Source organism: Marmota marmota, unplaced genomic scaffold (assembly GCF_001458135.2).
Source record: "Marmota marmota marmota unplaced genomic scaffold, marMar, whole genome shotgun sequence".
NCBI classification, from domain to species: Eukaryota; Metazoa; Chordata; class Mammalia; order Rodentia; family Sciuridae; genus Marmota; species Marmota marmota.
Window position 1 is genome coordinate 2,930,712 of NW_026000079.1, and position 25,042 is coordinate 2,955,753.

General features: G+C 51.7%; 1 protein-coding gene across 2 annotated transcripts in view; it reads left to right on the forward strand.

The window, feature by feature from the left end:
• The window catches only part of Kcnn3 (potassium calcium-activated channel subfamily N member 3), a 150,927-nt gene that overhangs the window by 33,918 nt on the left and 91,967 nt on the right, over positions 1-25,042 (forward strand). For both annotated transcript variants that reach the window (XM_048814767.1, XM_015502815.2), the window contains exon 2: positions 10,798-10,893. In XM_048814767.1, the coding sequence (XP_048670724.1) occupies positions 10,798-10,893 (96 nt within the window). The remainder of the gene's footprint in view (positions 1-10,797; positions 10,894-25,042) is intronic.

Consider the following 25,042-nt stretch of genomic DNA (forward strand, 5'->3'; position numbering starts at 1 on the left):
GAGGGGGGGGGGGGGGAGCCAACCTCCCTGGGCTCAGAGTCCTCGTGTACAATGAGGGGTGGGGACTCTGAGCTCTAAGGGGACCTCTGGGTGTGGCCTTGAACACTTCTATGAGATCCCTGTGTGTCTATTTGTGGGGGGGGGCTCACTTGGTGAGGAAATTGGCATAGACACCTGTGGTACCCTAGATCAGGACTTCACAGAGGCATTTGTTTGGCCAAGCACCTGAGGAAGCTAAAGGCAGACCAGTGGAAAAGTCAGAGCCAGCCAGGTACAGTGGGGCACATCTGTGATCCCAGCACCTAGGGAGGCTGAGGCAGGAGGATTGCAAGTTTGAGGCCAGCCTGAGCGGTTTAGCAAGACCTTACTTATAAACAAACAAACAAATAAATCTGGGGATGTATCATCTCAGTGGTAAAGTGCTCCTGGGTCCAATTCCTAGTACCCCAAAAAAGTCAAAGCCATCCAAGGTAGAACCTCTTAAGGGCTGCCTCGAGAGGAAGTGAGTTCCAGTCTCTGGAGGCCATCGAGCAGAGACTGGATGATCTCGTGGCAGGAACCTTACATAGGTGAGCCATTAAACGATATGGCTTCTAATTTCCTCCAACTCCAAGATTCAGGGACTCATTGCTTATGTGTCTGACCATCTGTTTGATGGTGTCTCAGGGCTTCGACGACAGCCCCACCTTCTGGCCCCCACCTTAGGGCAGCTGGTGTCTCTCCTGCCCATTTTGGCATCAGAAATCTTCACTGAAAGCCTAGTGCTTCTGCCTCACCTTCAGGGATCTGAGTGAATTGTTTGGGGTCAGGGTCAAGATCCCTCATTTCCAGGACTTGGGCTGGGGTGCCTGACGGGCGGGCGTCTAGCCTAGCTCTGAGCCCTCAGGAGGGAGGAGAACAGCCCCTCCGGTTTCACATGGAGCTCACAAGTTGGAGGCCGTGGTCACCGTTTCACGTGCATGTCTAACAGACCTTTGCCCAACGCCTGTTCTGTTCTGGAAGAGTCCCAGTGGGCCGAGTTTGACCACCTTAGGAGCAGGAAGCACTGAATAGCCTTTCAAAAGAGCTGGTCGTGAGTGTATCCACCTCCCGCCCTGAACACGGGGCCTGGCCTCGGCAAGCACGGGATGGACGTTTGGTTTGTGGACTCTTGGCCAATATTGTGAGTGGCCAGGAAAATACATTATAAGAAGCGTGCAGGAGGGAGTTCACCATGTGCCGGGTCCCCTCTGCCCAGACCTTGTAAAGAAAACCGTCTCCTTAATTGCAATTCTGTTTGGGCCTGAAGGGGTGACCCGGGCAACTTGATATTTTGGGAGCAGTGGTCTCCCAGGTGACCTTTTCTTGCTTTCCTCAGGGCCTCAATGGCACAGTGGGAGATGCAGGGCCTGGGGAGGATCATTTCCTCCTAATTGGTGTCCTGGTCCTCACGCTGGCTGCCCTAAACATAACCAGGCCACCCTCTGCTGAGACCTGAATGTCCTTGTTATTAACTGCATGATGTCCCTCAGACATCAGCTCCTACCTCCATCTGGAAGTGACAAAGATGAGGGCCACAGGGAAGTGCCCCAGGTCAAAGTCACTTTGTGAGCTTTATTCTGAGACCATTGGCTTCTCTCCCTTGGTCAGCATTTCCTGTCTGTCCCCTGTGCCTCACTGGGCCTGGGCCACACTTGCAGCAATGACACAGGCCTACAGCCCTGACCTCAGCTGTTCACTGTCCCCCCTGCCACTAAGCCACTGAGGTTTCATGGTGACACAGTTGGGGCCTGGTGCCAGCCAGGAAGGCTGTTGCCTCCCGAATTGCCACAAGATTCCCTGCAAGACCTCAGCTGCAAGAGCGCCGGTCTTTGGGTCAGTCTGGCCCGGGCTCAAATCTAGCCTCTCCCTCCTCCTTGCCCAGGGACTGTGGACAACTGGCCATTCCTCGCTGGGCCTCGGAGCCCTTACCTGCACCATGTGTCCATGGAGCTGTTTTGAGGAAATAACACGGTGAATGCAGTGCCTGACCCACGGCCAGTGCGTGGTCCCTGTCAGTCGTCTGGTGCTGGGGACTGAACTCAGGGCCTTGCCCATGCCGGGCCAGCGCTTTCCTCTGAGCTCTGTTCCCCGCCTGTTGGTGGTTCTTGGAATCATCTCCTTTAGTTTTCATGAATCTGGATTTTCAGGATAGAAGCGGTTAGCTGCTTGCCACGTCTCTAAATTTTGCTCCTTTCATTCAAATATCAACATTTAATATTTAGGGACCTACTGTGGACAGTCGTCTGAGGGGGGAGAGGGGGTAGAGCAGATGAAATCTGAAAACCTGCCTTCGGGGGCTTGCTCTCTGATGGGAGGGCAGACATCGGATGGCATCGGAGTGACAGTGGGCTTAGACGGTCACCCCAGCTGGGGCGGGGCCGAGAGGGCCACGGACACCAGGCGTGGTCAGCCTCAGGAAGGGCCCAGCGCCCAGCAGGGGTCAGTGGGGGTGTCTGGCACTAGATTTATATTTGGGGTAATATTTAGGCCAATGGCAGCCCCCAGCTGAGATGATGGGCCTAAGAACCTCGGGTAAGGGTGGTAACTGGGGAGTACCGAGGACTGGGCCCCAAGAAGCCATCCACTCCCGGGGACAGATCAGACCCCCACCTAACGCTGGTCAGCTGGTGCATAATGACGTCTGATCCGCAGAGGACAGTGGATGAACTGATGTCAGCTCTTCGCCACCTGGAATATGCCTCACGTGTTCCCCAGGGGTGCGGTGGGCGAGCCCAGAAAGGAAGCAAGTCAGAAGAAGAAAAGGTGGCTGTGAGGTCGCGTCCCCTCTGAGCTCCGGGACCTGTGGTGGACATCACATCCCCACAAGGGGCTCAGGAAGCTGGAAAATGAGCCTGGAGCCCGGATCCTGAGATTTGGGCGTGGCAGTCCACTGCGGCAGGTGCTGGGAAGGAAACAGTCCCCCGGCTCCGCCTCTGCACAGCCCAGGACCCGCGCTGTGCGCTCAGGTCACAGGGTCTGTGAGAGGAGAGCGCTCAGAGCCTGTTCGTCGGCCGCTGGCCTCCTGTCACTCTTGGGATGGAGGGAGACTCAGCTGCCTGTCCAGGGCCACTTCCTCTCGTCCTTGCCACATGCCAGCCAGGAGCCCAGAGGAAATGCTTGCAGATCTTCCCGGGCAGTCTGCTTCCCGGCCATTTTTGACTATTCCAGCCCTACTGGTCCTCAGGGACCCCTCCTCCCTCTTTGCTGCCCTGCACTGGGGCAGGACCCAGCCCTCGGGGAGAGGTGTGATGGGAGGGGTGGTGGTGCAGAGGGCAGCCCTTGGGGCGAGCTTCTGGGAGCTCTTGCGCAAGATTCAGGCTCAGCAGGCTCAGGGTCGGGGGTGGGAATCCTCGGCATCTTGCGCAGTGTCTGGACTCACAGGGCTCGGTGGAGAGACGTGTGTGGATGAACAAAGGAATGTTTGGCCCATTGTCAAAGGTGTCTTTCTGAAATGCTTGGAGGTATCTTTGTAGATTGTTGAAACCATCAAATGCTGATACTGGAGGTGTATTTAGCAGCTCGGGTCGAGGACCAGCTGTTTCCCGCCTGGGATCTGTGTGGAAAGAGAAAGGGTATTTGGCCACTGAAGAACGGGAGAATTTCTTTGCATGCAAAACGAATACGTCTTATTTTTTCTTTTATTTATTTATTTTAATTTTATTTTTTTAGTTGTCGATGGACCTTTATGTTACTTATTTATAGGTGGTGCTGAGGATCGAACCCAGTTCCTCACACAAGCTAGGCAAGCGCTCCATCGCTGAGCCACAACCCCAGCCCCATATGTTTTGGTTTTAATATACATTATCTCACATGCAGCCGCCAACGTCTGTGGATTGTAAGTCTCCATCTCATCTGAGGATTCCTGGTTTTCAGAGAAGGAATCAGAGGCCCAGAGAGGTTGAGTGGCTCAGTGTCATGTAGCTAATAAGTGGCAAATACATGATTTGAATTCTGGCCTGCTGGTTTCAAATTCCAGGTTAGGAAGAGATGACAAAACTCCTCTTTGGAGCCAGGCACGGTGGCATGTGTCTGTAATCACAGAGATTTGGGAGGCTGAGGCAGGAGGATTGCAAGTTCAAAGCCAGCCTTGGCAACTTAGGGAGGCCCTGAGCAACTTGGCAAAATCCTGTCTCTACTTAAAATATAAAAAATGGCTGGAGATGTGGCTCAGTTGTTAAGCACCCCCCTGGGTTCAATCCCGGTACAAAATAAAAACAAACACAACAACAACAACAACAGCAACAACCACCACCCCTCTTTGGTCTCCATGGCTAAAAATAGGAGCCTCATCATGGTCTGTGGAGCAGATGGCGTCAGTGGGTTTTGTGGCTGATCTTCATATCCACAATTTTATCATGTATGGAAATGCGGGGAGGGGGATTAATTTAAGAAGGAACTGTTGGGATGTCCCTTTTTACCTGTGTGCGTCACGGCCCGTTTGCACCTGATGGGTACAACCATATTTCAGGGACTAGTTAGTCCCAGAGTCTTTCCCGCGGGGGACTGAGGTGTGGAAGAGTGAAGTGACTTGTCCGAGGCCAGGCGTTGACCAGAGGCGGCTGCGGCCCACTGCTCCCCCTGAAGCCACGTGCAAGGCTCTCCTCTTGTTTGGGGCAGCTGGATGCTGGCACCTCCTTCTCAGGCCTGTCAGAGGGGACAGCCCGGCCTGCTTGCTCCGTTCTCAGGAAGACAGGACACAGAGGGCCTGAGCCATTCCAGGCCGTGAGTGCCTCCAATAGGATGCTACTGTAGGAGCCCCGGGGAGGTGGCTCTGCGGGCACTGGCAGGTCCATGACCACAAATGAAATCAGGGAGCTGGACGTGGAGGGGAACCCGGGGCTAAGACGCGAGCCCGAGGGGGAAAGATCAGAAGCTGAGGTCACAGGAAGGGCGATGCGGGCACAGGGCGGAGGAAGGCCCTGGCTGTGGGCTGGCGAGAGAGCCCGGATCCAGGTCTCCCTGGAGAACAGCAACCAGGAATGTCCCTTCCCCGCCCACACAGGAGGGACTGGCTTAATGCGCGTAGCATTAATTAGCAAGAGTGTCTAATTAGGACAACCATTGCAGAACCACAGTATTAAGCTGGTGCTGAATGTCAATCAATTTTGGAAGCTCTCCATGAAACTGAAGGAAAAGTTGACCTTATTAAACAGAAAAGATTTCTAAATCAATTATTTCCTGAACTGAATTCACAAAACACAGTGATGTCAGGAAGGTACACCGGACCTTATTTCAGTAAATAGGGATTCTAGATATTATCGCCTGTTTCCCTTTGGGGAAACAGTGACAGAAATCATGAATGGACCCCATATGCACACACACACATGCGTGCGCACACACACACGCACACTCAGAGGGCATCGGCTTGGTCAGGAAGGAGCCTACACACTCTCTTCTCAGTTAAGTCTGCAAGTAGAGTTTTCTGTTGGTTCCAAGGCTGCAAACAATAAAACATATTTAGAACTTCACAGTCTCTGGGAAGATCTACTGTAATCATTACGGTTTTGGCCTGTCTTTGGAAGCTACAAGACGGGCCAAGACAGCAATTTATATGGCTGGCTCCGCGGCAGGGGACACACTCCATCACACTCTGTACTGCCTCCAGGGAGGAAGGACTAGAGCAGATCTGAGAAGCTTCACTGCAGAAATTGGAGGCCAGCTGGGGTGCTGGAGCCCTGCTCGATAGATCTGGGGGTAAAACCCGACTTCTTCAGATCCCGACTTTGCCATTTGTTGGCCATGCCCTTGGACAGCTTATGTAACCTCTTGGAGCCTCCATTTCTTCCTCTGTAAAATGGGCGGATGATGCCCACTTTGCATGGTAGGCCCCTGTCATACTACTTTATTACAGATTATTGTCATCGTTGAGAAGTCACAGATCTGTAGAGCCCTGGCTCATGGTTTGGAGCAGAACAAGGACCACGTGGATGGGGGGCATCTCCCAGGAACGAGGCTTGACCTCCTGACCTGCTAGGAACTTCCTCTGGATTGCCCGGGGATAGAGCCAGATTCCTCTGGGATGACAGGAACACATTGTCTCATAAAAAACCTAGGACATCTTTCTTTTCTTTTTTTTTTTTTTTGGTACCAGGGATGCTTAACAACTGAGCCACATCCCCAGTACTTTATAAAATATCTTCACTTTAGAGACAGGGTCTTGCTAAGTTGCTTAGGGCCTCACTAAGTTGCTGAGGCTAGCCTCGAACTCATCATCCTTCTTTCTCGGCCTCCAGAGTTACTGGGATGTCACACGGGCACCACCGGGCCTAGCAGCCTGAAGCATTTTATGTAGAAAAATCTGGTCTATGGCTAAAATCTGGGTTAGTTTTGTGACCTTGGAAAAGTCATTTCAATTCTCCAACCCGGTGTTTTTTCATGAGAAAAATGGAAGACATTATAACTTAGTACACAGAAGGAAGATTTGAGGTAAGTGTGTAAAGGACCTATTCCGGAAGCTCTCAATGAATGTTAGGTAAAAATAAAAGTGCTATTGCTAAGTGCTTCCAAGAAGCACTTTCTTCTCGAACTCAGAGCATCAGATAGGTTATGGAGGTTGCGCGGTGTAATGTCGTTGTTATGCTGTGAAGCCACAGTGTCACCTGAGGTGGATATGAAACCCTCAGTTCAGCCCCAGGGCTACAGGAGGCCCCTGGCTCCACTTGGCAGGATCGTATAATCTCCCGCTGTGAGTTGAGAACAGTTACTGTTAGAGCACGGAATGGCCATCCAGTAAATGAAATGGCGTTTAGGAATCCGCAGTCTCTCTTCCTTTATCCCCATCCTAGGATGGGCTGAGGCTCCCGGGCACTCCTACTGACAGTCACTCAAGGCACGGAGGGCACTTGTCACATCCCCAGTCCCTTTTTAATTTTTTATTTATTAACAGGGTCTCATCAAGTTGCTTAGGGCCTCACTAAGTTGCTGAGGCTGGCTGTGAACTTTCAATCCTCCTGCCTCAGCCTCCTGAGCCTCTGGGATTACAGGTGTGTGCCACCACGTCTGGCTCAATCATTTTCTACAGAAGTGTCTTTTAGTGACTATATAGTGTTTCATCACTGTCTGCGCTGAGATTGAATGAACCGCTTGAATATTCTTGGGCCTTTAGGAATAAGTGGCTTTAAATTATGACTTTCATCAAACGGGACCCAGTTCCTATGCATCCTTGAGTGTGAGGGATTATCATTGTCAGTGAAAAGAGCTGAGTCACAGCGGAGAGAGGTTGACCAGTTGGCTACAGGACTCCCTCCCGGAATCAGGAGTCTCTTTTTAGTCCTTAAAGGAGAGAGTCGGGGCACAGCAGGTGTGGCAGGCGCCCCACCATGTGGTGTATGGCAGCTAATTAGCAAGGCCTGTGCTGCTACTATCGCCCAAAGAACCATATCAATTTTAGGCTTCACTGGAGTTCGGGCAGCAAAGATGATAATTGAACATCTTAGCAAATAAAAAACATTTCTGGTCCAGCCAGACTACTTCGACATGTTTTCTCGATATGAAAAAAGGGGGAGGGCTTATTTATTTATTTATTTATTTTATTGACGTGTGATGGGGAATGCAAGGAAATCTGCAAAGTATCAAGCATCTCCATTGATCCATTTCACAGCTTGGTCCCTGCAAAGATGGAGCCGGCCCAGGAGGCTGCACCGGCTAAAACTAAGAAGCAGATGGAGTTTTGCCTTTTAATGGAAAGCCTTCAAGTTTTAGGACAAATGGAAGAGGCTTGAAGGAGAGGAGACGGTATCTGGCCCTTTTCCCTTCACCTCTTCCTCTAAAAATGATGGAAATAGACTTGGATTCTGATTCCAGTTCATTTCTGCCAACAGAAATAAATTAGAGGCGGAGATGTGCAGCTGATCCCAAACTTTTCCTGGGGTAGGCGTGATGCTCCCCAGATGCTTTCAGACCCTTTTGAGATGAAGGGGATGGTCCATTTCTGGCTGGAAGCCGGCGTGAGCTCTCCCCAGGCCGTTCCTGCGGGGAGGTTCGTGGCCACAGAGTCCAAGCATCTCTGAACTCATTTCCTGCTCTCTTGAGCCCCAGCTCTATCTGGGGGTGGAAGGGGGTGCTTCCAGCATCAAGTTGGGCTTCTAGAGATCAGAACCTCCTCGAAGGCAGAACTGGGTTCTGTTGATTTGTGTTCACATTGTGCCAGCAAAGCACCTGCGCCCCTTGAGACACATGTGCTCAGGAAGTGACAGCAGGCTGCTCTTCATCAAACTGTAGAACACGGAAGAGGCTAAAGGAAAACTGGATTCTGTTTAGAAAATCTTTCTGTTGTATTTTCGTTTTCATGTTTTATCATTTGCAGTGCTGGGGATCCAACCGAGGGCCCCCAGCTTGCTAGGCATGTGCTCTCTCTCTGTGCTGCACCCCCCGCCCTAGACCATCTTCTGCACGGTGCAGACTGGGGACCTTTCTCCACGGTGGAACAGCACCATGCAGGGTAGAAAGTTGGAGTTTGTATATAAGCAAGACCAGAAACTTCTGGCACATTCTACAGCGTGCAGTACACTGTTGGGTACGTAGACGGTGCTCAACAAATGAAAAGTGGCTGAAATCGTTGTAAGAGTGAACAGATGAGCAAGAAGGTCACTTCATTGGTTCTAGCTATCAAGTGGGCCTTGACCCCGAATCTAAGAAATAAATGGTAAGATTGACAGAGACCAGTGAGGGCTGCCTTCACTCTGTCTCAGCCCATAGAGGATAGGTTGAGAGCACAGACCTGGGCATCTGAGAGTCCTAGGTCCAAGTCCCAAGCCCTCCTCTTACACCAGTGGCTGCTATATGGGACAATATTACCTAATCCTGCAGATCTCTGTCGTGTGTGTGTGTGTGTGTGTGTATGTATGTGTGTGTGTGTGTGGAGGGGGGTATGGGGATTGAACCCAGGGTGCTCTACGACTGAGCTACATCCCCAACCATTTTCATTATTTATTTTGAGACAGGGACTTGCTAAGTTGCCGAGTCTGGCCTTTAACTTGTGATCCTCCTGCCTCACACTCCCTGGTCACTGGGATTATGGCCTGTGCCACCATGCCCACTGTCACATCCGCCTTTGAATGCTTCTCTGACCTGCCCACAGTGACATTGCGCTTGCTTGACCTCTCCTAGCTCTTCTCTAGATCCTACTTGGCAATGAATCACATCTATCTTCAAAATACCTTCAATTGAGACATATCTACACCTGTCTACAGAGTAGAGTATGATATCAACACAAATACTCAATGTGTCCTGATCAAATCAGGGTAATGAGCATTTCTTTCTCCTTAAACATTACAATTTCTATGGCTGACTTTTGTACTCTTCTACTAATTTTGAAATACATCATAGATGGCTATAATCATGGTTGCCCTGCTGTGCTACAGAAAACCAGAACAGAGGACTCCTATCTGACCATGTTTTGGTCCCTTGTTGTCTTAAGCTGTTATTTAGGCCTGCTTAAAGAATTCTCACATTTTCTTCTGTTTCCTGTTGGAGAGTGGGAATAGTGCCCGGAGATCAAGGTCCTGATTTTGAACTCTGGCATATGGTCACTCTCCCCTCTGGGCCTCCACCTGTAATAAAGGCCAAAGGCTATTGTGAGGATGCACAGGTAAAAACTTTGTAAACTGGAGATTGCACTGGGTCTAGTCACAGTCCCTGAGGACAGAGGCTGTTCGTTTCCTAGGTGGCATGCACCTCTCAGGACTTAGAGCACTTGGAAATGCTGCCAGGATCTATCGCCACTCTTGCTCAGGGCTGTGTTCCTGTCTTCCTTTGGGACTTGGAGCCAACTGTCCTTCCAGACTCCCGATGCTCAGGAGAGCACCAAATCCTAACCCAGCTGCTGGTTTGTGGACAAAAAGTCAACAAACAGAAATGGTGGCCAGCACTTACTGAGCCAGGCGTGGTTGTGGGTTCTCTCCGTATACTTGCCCCTTTCCCCCCAATGGCCCTGTGAGGTAGGAAATGATATTTGCTCATTTTATACATGATGCCACTGGGTGTAGAGAGGTGTAGAAGTGGCCTGAGGTCACTCAGCTTTAAGTGGCTGTGTTAGGGTTTGGACCCAGCAGATTGGCCCAAGAAATATGCTCCCGAGCCAAGACCCAGGTTCTCTAGTCACCCTGCCGCTGAAAGGTGCAGTGAAGGCCATGTGGCCACCCCTCCCCAGCCCTAGCAGGAGGGACCCCCAAGGGCCTTCCCCTGCCTTGGACCCACCTCTGCTCCCGTGCTCACCCCACTTCTCCCTCTTGCCTCCCTCCCCTGCCCTTGGCCCAAGCCAGGAGACGGGAGCCGCTGCCAGGACATTTTAATTCATTCCTAAAAGAACTGTGCATTATCAGAGATGGAAAGGGCTTCAGCAATCCTCTAGTTCAGTCTGTTAAGAGAAAACGGAGACCCGAACTGGCCTGATACCGATGCCCACGCCAGATAACAGCAGCACACAAAAAAGGATTATGCTCGTAGGACTTACGAGCATGGGGGCAAAGATTCTGAATAGCACATCAGCAAACAGAATCCAGCCACGTATAGCAAGCATCATGCACCAGGCCCAAGTGGAGTTCATCTGGGAAGGCAAATATGGTCTCACCCTCAGAAGCAGAGGCGCAGCTGGGCGGCTGCGGAGACTTCAGGTTCAAGCACAGTCCAAGGCTCTTTGGTGGCTCAGGCAAACTTTGTGGCCCACCCTGCTCCCGGGAGGGACTGGTGATGGTCCCTCCTCCCCTTGGTACCACTTCAGAATAAAGCGAGACGCCTTTCCTGGCCTCCCTAATTCTCTTTCCATCTCTCCTGCAGGACTCCATGTTTTCGTTGGCCCTGAAATGCCTTATCAGTCTATCCACCATCATCCTGCTGGGGTTGATCATCGCCTATCACACCCGTGAAGTCCAGGTAGGTGCCCGCCTTCCCGCCTCTTGCAGGGGCCCATCCTTTTGCCTTGGTCGGGGCTGAGCGGGTCCTCCCTGCCACAGAGCTACTGGGTGCTTTCACAACGTAATGTCCAGGACCTTAGCTCTTCTCTTCTGGTTTGGACCCTGGAGGGGGAGGGCATTGTGAGGCAGCCCTATGGGTTTAGGACAATGCGATGTTATCTTCATCTGGGGGCCTCCGGGGCAGACACGTGGCTTCATAACCAGGGGTCATCCTGCTCCGGACCTTCTCTGAGCATCCTGAACTATGAGAGTCCCTAGGACTTGCTTTTTCTTTCCGATCCTTTTCTGGGTCCTTTCTGAGCTTGGGCCTCGGAATGAAAACCCTCAGCCAGGCAGACTGGTGTCTGTGTGCTCTGTACTCATTCTAAATGTATGGACACTTCCCCTGCAGACAGCAGGCTGGCAGACAGGCAGAAGTCTGATGTGGTCAAGCAGGCCTGTTTGTTGCAGCCCAGGAGTGACTTGGCACCCAGAAAAATGTTGACTTGTCTGACGAGGGAAGTCCACCTGGGTTGGGAGAGTCCGAGGAGGGAACAGGGCCTGGGGCAACCTGTCATGATAATGGATCCCCACCGCCCCGTCCTGCAAGCCCATCTGCTCTGCTGTGGACCCGGGTAGGCAGAAGTATCCAGATGTTCTTTCTCACGTGGATGTGAATCTGGAAACCCTCCCGGTCCTTCAGCCAGAGGAGCATAGATGGATTCACATCTGGGCGGCAGGCGAGAGATTGATGAAGTCCAGAACTCAGAGTCCGAAAAACTGGGGTTGAGTCTCTGCCACGACCTCTTCTCTCAGCGAGCCGTCTGCCAGCTCCGTGACCTGGTGGGGTTGGTCTGTCCCTCGGGAGCGTGAGGGTTTTATTCCAGTTTCTCTGGGCCGTTCTGAGGACGGACTGAGGCGTGTGGGGAGAAAGCCATGTGTCGTTGTTCAGCCACACTGTGCAAACCTAGGTCCTGTTGTTCTCAGTGTCTTGGGGTGGAGCGGTGGCACAGATGCAGAGGAGGTACCTCCTGGTCCTAAAGACTTGACCTGCTCCTCCCGGGGTGTCGGGGCTGCTCTGGCCACAGGGAATGCAGAAGCTTTGACTCCATGCCTCGTTGGCCAGGCTCCTGTCTGTTGATGACCAGGGGATTCTAGATGCTGGACTCTTCAGCCTCTATAGAGTCTTAGGTGCTTGGGCTGAAGCTGTGCTCTGCGGGTGGGAGTCCAGACCCCAAGGGAGCTTCGTTTCTGGAGTCCAAACTGGACAAGTCGGTGGACTTAACCCAGACCATTGTGCAGTAGATTCCAGAAAGGAGCCAGAGGATGGGCAGGGGGGAACGGGCTAAGGAACCAAGATGGGACAGGATGGCCACCGTGCGAGCCAGGCCAGCTCCCCATCCAGAACCAGCTGTGGGATCCAGATGGTCCCTCAGCCTCTGGGAGACCTCATCTATGGAAGTCTGTGCTGTTTTATGTCACCCTGCTCTTGTGGAAGGATGCCACTGAGGACAAAGAGAAAAGGCAACATCATCGGACTCAGTTCAACCGCGGCCAGGGAGGGGGAAGAGGAGCATTTCTGGCGCTCACTCCACACTGTGGTCCTGTCGGCCCGGCTGCTTCCTCCTCCTGCTTCAGGGAGTGGGCAGGACAGAGCCGGGTCCTTCCTCGGATTCTCCTGGAGTCCTTGCTCCTATCCTGGGCCTTCAGACCCGATCCAGCCCGCTGCCGTGTGACCTCAGCTCTGCCCTGGTGGCAGGACCATGTTGCGGGCAGGACAGCCCCTAGTGGGCACCTTTGCCCCCGTCCTTAGCTCATGGTGATCTGCTCCATCCCCAACCACAGGCAGCGGATGATTCTTCTTGGGTCACTTTTCATGATTTGAAGAAACAAAGTGGCTTTGAATCCTGACTCAGACACTTAAGCCTGAATGAAATGATCTTGGGCTGGTGACAACTTCTCTGGCCTCAGTTTCCCCACTTGGAGTAGGACAGTCACCTCACCTGCTCTGCTGAACTCCTAATGGGGCTGGGAGCTATGGATAGTGGGGTTTCACAAAATGGGAACTTTTGTCCCCATCCTGTCACCTCTGCCCCACTCCTTCTAGTAAGGCCTGACCATGTGTGCCAGCCGGCCCAGCTGAATGGTCACTGTGACAATTGTCCAGTGCTCACAACTGGCTGGCTTCCTCCGTGCCCACAGTTTTAGCCCCTAGGACCCAGCTTCTTATCCCACCCGCACCCACCCCAGGTGATGGAAGTCACCAGCTCCCCTGTCTCTCCTTTCTTGGTCACTTCTCTCTGCATCTGGCTGCACCCTTTCCCGCGGGAGGCTGATGGGAAGGTTTGGGCCCAGGGTGCCGACGGGAGGGAGATCTCGCTCCTTCTATGCACCCACTGGCACAGTGTAGTTTTGTGTTGTGTCTTTCTCTTCCCCCTGCAGGGTCGATGAGATCATTAATCTTTGCATTTCCAGGGACTCAGCATCTGACCAGAAGCAGATGTTTGTAGTGCATTTTTTAATGAAAGGGGGCTGGATTCAAGACATCTGGTCTGGGTTGGAGCCTGGCTCAGTGGCAGGGCACTTGCCTAGCATGCGTGAGACCTGGGTTCTATCCCCAGCACCTAAATAAACGAATAAATAAATGAACATCATTTCCAAAGCTAGTTTTGTCATTCCTTGGCTTTTTGGTCTTGGGACTGATTTTCCTGTCTGTTAATCAGGGGTCCTAGGTCCTACCAACTTTGTAATTCCCTGGTGTAGGTCTGGCTGCTCAGCTATTGGGGACCTGCTTCCTGAGAGTGGAGGAAAGAGCTGTCCTGAATGTGGGTGACAGAGGGTCTTCAGAGTAGAGTGCTTGGAAACACCTTCCCCAGAAAAGATCAGCTGCTGCTTGTGTGAGGCCGGCCGAGGGCAGTGGGTGGCTATTGAATGTCCTGGGGGTGATGTCAGGGGCTTTTGCTAAGAATATACTCACTACTTTCCTCATCCCAACAATTGCTCGTTATTTTAATAGAGATTAGATGACCATGGCTCCTCCTCCCCCAAACCAGCTCCAGATGGACCCCAGGCCCTGGTCCAGCACATACTTGAGGCTAGGGCTGGGGTAGTACCTTCTAGAACAGTTTTGTTTGTTTGTTTTTTTTTTTTTTGGTACCTGGATTGAATTCAGAGGCATTTGGCCACTAAGCCACACCCCCACCCCTATTTTGTATTTTATTTAGAGACAGGGTCTCACTGAGTTGCTTAGTGCCTTCCTTTTGCTGAGTCTGGCCTTGAACTTGTGATCCTCCTGCCTCAGCCTCCCGAGCTGCTGGGATGACAGGCGGGCACCACTGGTCTGTTTCTCTACTCTCTCAGTCTGTCTGTGCTGCTATGACGAACGTACCTGAGTAATTTGTAAAGAATAGACACTTATCTCTTGTGGTTCTGGAGTCTGGGAAGTTCAAGATTAAGGCTCTGGCTCAGTCGTCCAGGGACGGCTGCTTCTGCTTCCGAGATGCTGCCCTGTTGCCGTGTCTTCACGTGGTGGAATGCAGAAGATGGAGAGACTGAATGCTGCCTGAGGGCCTCTTCATAAGAGCCTTGATCCCATTCACAAGGGGAAACCCCTCATGGCCCGGCCACTTCTTAAGGACCCCACCTCTCCATCCTATCACATCGGCAACACCTGGATCTTAGAAGGGGCCTATTCTGACCACAGTACCCCGGGCAGGACTCCGCTAGGTTCTGTGTGTGTTCCCCTGACAAGGAGCTGACTCTTGGGGAAGGTTCTCCCATCAATTGGCAGAAAGTGACTTCAGAAAATGCACCACCCCTGTCCCCAGCTTCCTTCAAAGGCTATGAACTTTTTCTTTTTCTTTCTTTCTTTCTTTTTTTTTTGGTGGTGCTGGTGACTGAGCCCAGGGCTTTGTGCGTGTGAGGCAAGCACTCTACCAAGTGACCTAAAGGCTAGGAACTTTTAAAAACTTTTTTCATGTGGTGCTGAGGAACGAATCTAGTGCTCCCACATTCGAGGCCGGTGCTGTACCACTGAGCCCCAACCCCAGCCGCCCCACCCTTCTCTTTTCTTTTCTTTTCTTTTTTTTTTTTTTTGCAACACTGGGGATTGAACCCAGAGCCTTGCACGTGCTAGACAAGCTCTCTACCACTGAGTGCATCCCCAGTCCTTTTTACTAGTTTTCCAGACAGGTCCTTGCTAAGTGCCCAGCCTGAGCTTGAATTTATGACCTGCTTTCTCAGCCTCCCAAGTACCTGAGATTGCAGGTGTGCACTGCCACGCCAGGCTGAAGGTCTGCCCTTCCACCGAGGGATCTGGCCTCTCGGAACTCGCCTTCCGCCCTAGGGCTGTCTCTGGAGCAGGGAAGGAAGGCACCTCGTTTCCCACATAGTGCCTCTGTCATTTCACGATGGTCCCCCTGTCCTTCTTTAGTCCCTCCTCTCATGGGGTTCTGGAGCAGAGCTTTCAAAAACTCAGGCATCTGGTGTTCTCAGCCCTTTGTGTCCTGGAAAGAAATGAAAACACAAAACAATGCATTTTGTTTATTTACCAAAACTTTGACTGAAGACTATGCTGTCCTTGGGGAATCCATTCTCTCCTGTAGCTGGGCTATAACCAACAGCTTCCAGTTCAGCAGAGCCAGCTTCAGGCTCATATTTTAGATGCCACTGGCACGTCTCTGGCTCAACACATAAAGCACTGAGATCTTTATTGCTCCCCTGATCTCCTCCCTGCTCCTGCTCTTGATCACCCATAGAGCCTCATCATTCATCCAGCGTGTATTTAATGAGGGTCTACTTTGTGCAGAGCCCGGGATGGGAGCCCAACTCTCCAGGCCAGAAACCCTGAAATCACTGTGTCTTCCCCAAGGGGTGGCAACCTTGAATGACTCTGTGGCTCTGATTGATGTCTGGCGCCATCCTGGAGGGCTGGCAGGCGGCTGACAATATGAACTTCAGAGCAACCCATCTTGGATTCTCTGTCGTATTTTGGTGGGTACAGTGTGGAGGTCACTTAATCCCTCCTTAAAGGGATTAATAATAGTCCTACCTACTACAAAGGTTGCTGGGCAGATCAAACTAGATGACACATGCAAAATGCCTAGATTTTGATGAGGACGAGTGTGCCCAGCATACCGTGTGGCAAGGATACCCCAAGCGGAGGCCCTGGGATGGGCAACTGCAGGGCAGGGGGGCGGATCACCATGGAGGGTGGGCAGGCCCAGTAGACACTTATTTGCCTTAAGGGTTTGGAATGTCCTTAGGCAGCCCTGGGAACTGTGGAAGGGTTTCAAGCTGGGGAGAGATGATCGGATTTGCATTTCAGATAGGGAGGTCTACCAGCAGCATGCAGATGTCGTCGGGAGGGGCCGATTTTAGAGGCAGGAAGAGAGTTTGAAGCATGTTTTCCCTGATTCAGGCAGGGGGTGGTGATGCCAGGTACCAGGGTGAGTAGGGACAAGAGCAGGGACAGGAAGAGAAACTGCAAGACGTGGAGCAAGTGGGATTGACAAGACTTAGAATGGAGGTACTGTCTGCAGCGGAGAGTGGAGCCTGTCAGGCGCTTGGGGAATCAGTGCCTGCGAATGCCAGTCATTAAGATTGAAACCACAGAAACAGGTCAAGGTGGCAAATGGTGACAAGTTCAGTTATGGGCGTGTTGAGTTGGAGGTTGTGGGGGGACCCAGCACCTGTAGGATGGCCGCGGCTGGATGAGCAGGAGCAATGATAGGAGGTCATAGTGGGTGGAGGAAGAGGAGCCCCCCGGGAAACTGTGAAGGAACAGAGACCCGGAGGGAGAGGAGGAGGGACCAGCAGGTGTGCACAGGAGGGAAGGCGATGGGGAACACATTGTGTCCTCTGTTTTAGATCCTGGGGAAGTTACTGGACATAGCAGAGCAGTCCCTGGGAGTGACTGAGTAAGGGAAGGGGACCAAGTAAGAGGAGAGGACCAGAGGAGCATCTGGAGAGGTCACTGTGCAGAGGGGGGCGCGACTGGTCTGTTGGCAGAGACCGGAGAGACCACGTGTGTCTACTGAATGTCAGCAAGAACCGGCTGAGAGGGGAGGAGACACAGGGGGCATCTAGGAGGGGAGGGATGGAGTGCCCCAGGGAGGAGGTGCCTGCTTGAGGACCTGGGGGTGTGGACTGTGGCAGAGTTCACACTGTCTAGTGCCTGGGTAGAAATTTTGTAGGTCGTTAGTTTCAATTTGTGATGACATGCCATATTAAAAGTAGAATACGTCCGGCTTGGTGGTGGTGCACTCCTGGAATCCTAGTGGTTCAGGAGGCTGAGGCAGGAGGATCGCAAGTTTAAAACCAGCCTCAGCAACTTAGCAAGGCCCTAAGCAACTCAGCTAGATGATCGTCTCTAAATAGAAAATGAAAAAGGGCTGGGGATATGGCTCAGTGGTTGAGTGCCCCCGAGTTTGATCCCCGGTACCAAAATAAACAAATAAGATAAAAGCAAAATATGTTGATAAGAGGGGCTGTGGCTGGGGCTCAGTGGTAGTGCACTTGCCTGGCATGTGTGAGGCACTGGGTTCGATTCCCAGCACTGTGTATAAATAAATAAAATAAAGGTAAATCAACAACTAAAAACAAATTTTAAAAAAATTACTTAAAAAATACATTGATGAAATCAGCAGGTGTATCTACTCTTTTTTGGGTGTGTTGATCCCCTCAAGATCCAACGTAAGGCCTTGGGGTTGTAGCTCAGTGGCAGAGCACTTACCTAGCATGTGTGAGGCCCTGGGTTCAATCCTCAGCACCACATAAGAATAAATAAATAAAATGAAGGTATTGTGTCCATCTATAACTAAAGTATTTTTTTAAAAAATCCAATGTAAGTCTGCAGAAGCTTCTTCAGTTTTCTTCAAACTTGACAGAATCATGATAGTGACAAGAAATGAGCCTTCATGTCATGAATTTGAAACACAAGGGATCAAAAAAAAAAAAAAAAAAAAAAAAAAAAAAAAAAAAAAAAGAAAAAAAAAAAGGGGGAAGACTTTTCATTTACTAGGGTGTATAAAAGTGGATATTTTTATTAAATACCAATAGAGTTCTCAGCGGATGGGGAAATTACTTCAAATTATGGGACATAAATTATATTCAAGAGACAGCTCACATTGTAAAAATGCTCACCTGCTGGGGCATGATTGTTCAGGAGAGCCGAGCGTCCCCCTAGGTGGATGTAATGTGCTGTCACTGAGATCCGGTGTCTACTGAGCAGAAGGTATTACCGGTCCAGGGGCTTTGAGGTCCTTTTGCTAAACCAGCTGGGGGGTCTTCCCATCAGGGGGTGGGCAGAGCAGCTCAGGCTGAATCTCGCTCGTCTCCCTCTTCCTCCTCCCTATAAAAAAAGTGGGCTCAAGTTACATCCCCAGCTTCCCTGAAAGGTGACCTGGCACTGGAACTGCAGGGTTCTGTACTGGCTCCTCTGAATTAGCAGGTTGATCCTAACATGATTCATAAAAATGATGAGCCTGGGCATTCATTTATTTACTTGACAATCATGTATGGCAGGACTATTTTGTTCCAGGCTTCGAGAATCCAGAGCCAACTCCTTCCTGCCTTTGGAGGCTGCTCATCTTAGATCTGGATCTACTTTGACCCAGAGCCACAAGTACCTGAACAGGAGGCGTGTGTGAGGTTCCATGTGACCTTGAGGAGGGAGCGGTGCGTTCCTCCTAGAAGGGGTGAGGCCAGTTCCCCAGGGAGATGGTGGAGCTCTGTGCTCGCCAGCAGCAGGGAGTCAGGGGAGAAGAGGAGAAAGCTGTGTTTGTCTTCCAGGGGGAGATGGAGGCTCTCTGTCCTTGCAGACACCTGGTAGACATTTCCTCAGGTCTCTCTGGCTATTGGCTGATGGATCTGAATGACCTTCATGGAGCTCTGGAGAGCCCGAGGCCCCAGGCAGACCTTTCGGCCTAGCTTGGCCAGAGACATCATCTCCTTAACCTGGATGTGATGAGAGGGGAGAAAGAGAGCAGGGTGATTCTGATCCTGTAGGGGTGTCGAGCTTGACAAGGAAATTCCAGATGGTGGCTTCCTCTGCCAAGTTCACACCCGCCCTCTGCTCCCTGTTCATTAGTGCTCCCTCGGAGGGTCACAGCACATGCAGGATGTTGGAAGTGGGGAGTGCCTTCCCGGGGACTCCTGGCCTCAGCCTTCCTACCTGGCCTGCCTGTGCCTGCGGGGGCTGGAAAGAAAGGAGACAGGGAGAGGGGGTGAACCAGCTGCGCCCCGACTTGGCCCAAGCAGTCGGAGCACCATGAGACGTGGCCGACTCTCCTTTGAAGAAGGAGGTTCAGAGGCTGACATTTTGGCAACCACCTGGGCATTGACACATCTTGTCGAGCGCTTGGTGGTTTGGGGAGGGTTCCCACGTGGATTCTCAGACTTTTTGCCTGCTGACTTCACCTCCCTGACTTTTGGGTTTCGGCCCAGAAAATTCCTCCCCCAGGAAGGGAACTCTTTGTGGCCTCCCCAGTCCCCGAGCAAGGTGCCCTTCTAGCGGTTGACTTAGCACCTGCCCTTACCCTGTCACTGCATGTGTGACGGTGGACTGGAGGTGCTATTGCTTGGGGACCTCTCCTCCCAGAGCTCTGGCTCTACGGCCGGGGGACCATGCTGATTCACAGGTGCCTCCCAGAGCCGAGAGACTGTCTGGCACAGACTGAGTCCTCGGTGGTGTAGGTGGAACCGACGAGTGAATGCACACAATCCCTGGTGACAGGCGTGCAGACTTACTGCCTTTCCTTTGGCAGAGAAAACTGACCTCCAAAAGGCCGAGACAAGGACCTCAAGTCCACCGTGCTGGCTTCTGGCCCATGCTTTTCTCGCCCGAAGGTGTACAGGCCCCCACAGGCTGCCCTGGGAGCTGGCCCTGCCCACTGTGGTCCTCCCTGCCACCCCCTGGCCAGCCCGCCTCAGGCCCAGCACCTGTTTGCTCAGATCTGCTATTGGCCATGGATTGCCATGGTTACCACACAGCCTGGCAGTCTCTGGGTGACACTGTGTTTTACTTGCTAAATATTTAAATACTCGGGTTTAACCCTATCTGTTTCCAAGAGGGCCTCCTGCCCGGCCGCCCCTGAAGGCCCGCTGCTCCGCCTGGTGCTGGCTGCCGTGTGGGTGGGGAAGCAAGGCTGGTTTCTTGGCTGCCTGAATTTAACTTTCAGTTTTGTCGCTTGGAAATGTCACCCTGCATCATTCTGCTTGCTGACAGGGTGTGTGCAGGGTGTGTTAACAGGTGTGAGAATCTCGGCCTGGGCATGTTGAGACTTGCCCCAGCCAGGAGGGACGGTCCCAGATCTCCCAAGTCAGCCCATTGGGGCGTCACTGACTCTCAGGCAAACGCCTTAGCCACAGCTTCCAGAAGTTTCCTTGGCTCTTAGAGTCCAGGATGGAGGAGGTATCCTTTGCCCTAGACCCTGGCAGGGTCTATAAATGGGAAGGTGTCTCTCACCAGCCACTCCTCCTCCCTGATAGCTGAAGATGAGGCCCTGGGAGGGGAAGCCACCTGGGTGTGTGTTACCTTGGAAACCACTTGGCCTTGCCTTGGGCTATGCAAAGGGGGGGGGGGGCTGTGGTCTTGTTGCTCAAAAGTTTCCAGTGTCATTCAGATGTCACCTTCTAGACAAGGGAACCTGCCCTGCCTCAGGGGTCCCCTATTAGGGGGCCAGAGGCTTGTGCCCCAGGCGGTCTAGGATACTGAAGGCTGGGTAACTCAGACAGGCTGCTCCTTCCAGTTGGGCTCAGTTTTATTGCCTGTGAAGTGGGCACATTGGACCAGGTGATCTCTGGGCCTTCAGGGACTCCGTGTTTGAGGGATGCTCAGTGACAAGGAAAGAAAAATGTAAGGAAAGTAGCTGAGACTTTGGGGACCAGTGACTGACATCACGTGCCCTCAGAAGGTCCTTGTTGGGGACTGTCCCAGCAACTTTGACCCTCCTATTAATAGCTTTGCCTTTCCGCTTAGAAATGGAGCTGGCCACACCCCAACCCTCCAAATGCAGCCTTAAACTTGAAATAGTAGACGATCAAAAAGACAGCTTTGGGCTCCAACATCTCCGCGTTTAGGGATGACTACTTTCAAGTGTCTTACAAACACACCGGTCATCCCAAAACTTTTAGGACACTTAAGTAAGTGACCAAATTCCTTTTGACAGTGGTGGATTCCAGCTCCCTCCTTGAACACAGATTCTGGCTTCTCCAAAGCAATTGTTCACTTAATAGAAATGTGCATTTCTCCGAGTGTGCCAATGTGTGTGTCACGACCTTTCAGAATCGGTTCACCCTATTTTGTATTGTTGTTACTATTTTTGATGATGATATTTTCCCCAGTGGTAGCAAGTCTTCTTCTTCTTTTTTTTTTTTTTTGGTCCCTGGGATTGAACCCAGGGGCACTTACTGAGCCACATCTGAACCCCTTTTTATATTTTATTTAGAGTCAAGATCTCACTAAGTTGTTTTGGGCTTTGCTAAATTGCTGAGGCTGGCTTTGAACTCTTGATCCTCCTGCCTCAGCCTCCTGAGTGGCTGGGATGACAGGCGTGGGCCATGGTGCCTGGCAAGAGGTGGCAGTTCTTAATCTGGGCTGTTCATCTGTCCCCCAGGGCTGTGTCTATCCTCTCACATGTTACTGAACCCCATTGAATGGGGTTCATTGACAGCACCATTGGGGTTCCATAGACACTCCAGATTGAGAAACAGTGCTCAGTTGTAAGTTCAGCCAAGGCAGTGTCTTCTCTTAGTCATTTCCGTCACTGCCCCTGAGGTGGCCAGGAATGGTACTGCACATAGGCACAGGGCAGAGCTCAATGATTCTGAAACTGGGCTAAAGGTAATTGACTCTCCAAAGGTTCAGAAAATAGGAAGGCACTGTGGAATTTTTAGGTTAAGAGACTTGTACCTGATCGATATTGCATGGCACTACTGAGGAAATTCAGATAATTCTCATTTCTTGCTGGGCAGGAATATGGTAAAGTGACATTTTCCTGTTTTTTTTTTTTTTAAGGGAAAAGAGGGCAAAATCACTATTATTCAAATTTCCCAAATCCCTGAAACTGGATTAGGAAAAAGATCTGAACTGTCCTTGGCTTATCTTTGGTTTAAAGGATTCAATGCAATTTAGTACAGCAGAGCTCTGACCCCATCACCCACAAAAGCCATCAAGTAGAGAGTATGGGGACATTAGACTTATGGACAATAGACTTGGGTCCAGGTTGTGATTTTGGTCCTTTAAAATTTTTCTGAAAAAATTGTGATAAGCCAGGAATGGTGGTGCACATCTGTAATCCCAACAACGCAGGAGGCTAAGGCAGGAGGATTGCAAGTTGGAGGCCAACATCAGCAACTTAGCAAGGCCTTAAGCAACTTAGCGGGATCCTGTCTCAAAATAAAAAAATAAGAAGGGGCTGGAGATGTAGCTCAGTGGTATGGCACCCCTGGGTTCAATCATAGTATAGAAAAAAAAAGTTGTGGTAAAAGATACATAAAACGAACTATTTAAAAGTATACAGTCAAATGTATGAAATATGATATGCCAAGAGCTTTGAAATGTTTTGAACAACTAAAAAAAAAAAAAGTGATCAGTTAGTGGTATGAAGTCTGTCTTAGTCAGCTTTTTTGCTGCTGTGACTAAAGGACCCAACCAGCACAACTATAGAGGAGGAAAAGTTTATTGGAGGGTCACAGTTTCAGAGGTCTTAGTCCATAGAAGGGGGGCTCCATTCCTCAGGGCTCAAGGTGAGGCTGAACATCATGGAGGGAGAGGGTGGTGGAGGGAAGCAGCTCACATCAGGGTGACCAGGAGGAAGGGAGACACTCCAGTCTCCAGTACAAATACACACACACACACACACACACACACACACACACACGCAAGCCACGCCCTCACTCCCCCTCCCCAGCCACCACCTCACTCCCCCTCCCCAGCCACGCCCTCACTCCCCCTCCCCAGCCACGCCCACCACCTCAGTAACCACCCCTCAATCCCTATAGAAGGATTAAGTCATTGACTGGGTGTAGACTCTCACAGCCCAACCATTTCTCCTCGGAACCTCCCTGCATTGTCTCACATGTGGGCTTTTGGGGGACACCTCACATTCAAATCATAACAAAGTCCATTCACAGTTTTGTGACATTACCACCACCAGCCACCTCCAGGACTGACTTTTTCCCCTTCTGTGGGGACTATGTGCCCCACCAGGCATGATGCGGGCCTGCTTCGTGCTCCTCTCCGGATCGTGCCCAGCTAGCCAGCCCTGTGCTCACCCCCTCTGTCCCAGCATCTAACGTCACAGGCAAGTTCTGATTTCGAGCCCAGATCTGGAGTGTGTTTGCATTCCCAGGGACAGCTCTGTGGGTCTCCAGTGGTACGTCTCTTGAGGGCCAGGGGGGCACGTTCACTCTATTGCTTCAGTCATTCTTGATGACAGTCTTGTGGGGTGGCTTCTGTTATTGTCCCTACTTTATAGGTAAGACAACTGAGGCTGGGAGAAGACACATAATGTGTCCAAAATCATGTGACGGGTGAGAGGCAGAGCCAGACTCAAACCCCGCTGCCAGTTCTCAAGGCTTCCTGCTGCCGAGAGAGGATGTTCTCTAGCTCTCCCTCCTACCCCTAATCCTTGGGGTGTCTGCAGCAATCTGGAAGGTGGGCTGAGTCGTGGGGACTCCCCTAGACAGGCAAAAAGAGTGGACATGATCAAGTGCAGGGATGCAGCGCAACCCAGATGCTATGGTCCCACCCTGCAAGCCCGAGGCCCCTCTCCCAGCCATATGTCCAGAAGGGACCCTCAGCCTCTGCCTTTTGGTGGCCTCTCAGCCCATTATAATCCCTTCCTTATCCTGCTTTCCTGTCCTTCTCCCCTTGGTCCCAGTCTTGCTCTGAGGATGAGGTCCTGCACCCATGGAGAGGGGGATGGTGGCCGTCTCAGGACAACATGCCTGGCCCTCAGAGCAAGGACCTGCTTCCATTTCCCGGCCTTTCCTCCCCATCACTTAGAGGCTAGGCTGCCTGACTGAGCCTCATACCAAGTTTGTTCTTTCTTGCCTACCTGTCCCCCCGGGGCTGGCTCCTAGGATGGAACCCAGGGGTGCTCCACCAGTGAGCTACATCCCCACCCCTTTATTTTATTATGAGACAGGGTCTTGCTAAGTCACCCACACTGACCTCGAACTTGTGATCCTCTTGCCTCAGCCTCCCAAGTCGCTGGGATTACAGGCGTGTGCCACCACCCACCCTCAGCATATGGCTCTTCCTTCTCATGCCCAGTCTCTCCTTATCTGGAGTCACACTGTCCCTTCTAGTCTCCTATCCCTCAGTCTCAGACCTGCCGCTGTCCCAAGCCAACCCCTGCCTGGGCTGAGCCAGCTCCCCTATAAATACTGAGCTTGGGGCTGCAGAGGCCCCAGAGGTGAGGCTCCAGCAGCCTCCTCAGTTTCCCATCCGTATGCCCCACCCGAAGCCTCAAGGATTTCCCTGGGTCCTCCCTTTGCAGACACCTCCGACTTCCCAGGCACAGATAGGGCGTCCTGTCTCTGCCTTGACCTCGCTACTCTGAACAGGATCTGCTTGGTCTATGGCCGCACAAGGAAGTAGTGCCACTGTGACCCTCACACACTGCAGTGACCTTCAGTACAGAGGGCCACCTGCCCGCTTTCTTATTCATTACTGCAGCCAGAGATGGCCAGTGCTCTTGACTTCCACAGTAGCTCTTACCTTCTTTTATTTATTTATTTATTGGTACAGGGATTGAACTCAGGGCCACTCGACCCCTGAGCCACACCCCCAGCCTTATTTTGTATTTGATTTAGAGACAGGGTCTCACTGAGTTGCTTGGTGCCTCACTGCTGCTGAGGCTGGATTTGAACTCACGATCCTCCTGCCTCAGCCTCCTGGGATTACAGTTGTGTGCCTCCTCACCCGGCTTGTTACTTCACATTGAGTGGCATATTTACTAACCCCTCTCCTTCTCCACGCTGCGTGTCTCCCACCTGTGCCCCACTTTGCCCATCCTTGCTTGTACAGCTGGCTTTTTAGGGTGAGAACTGCACCCTCCAGTTGCCCCTACCCCCCCCCCGCCCATCTCTCCAGCCCTTTGCTGTGTCTGTCCGGTCTTGAG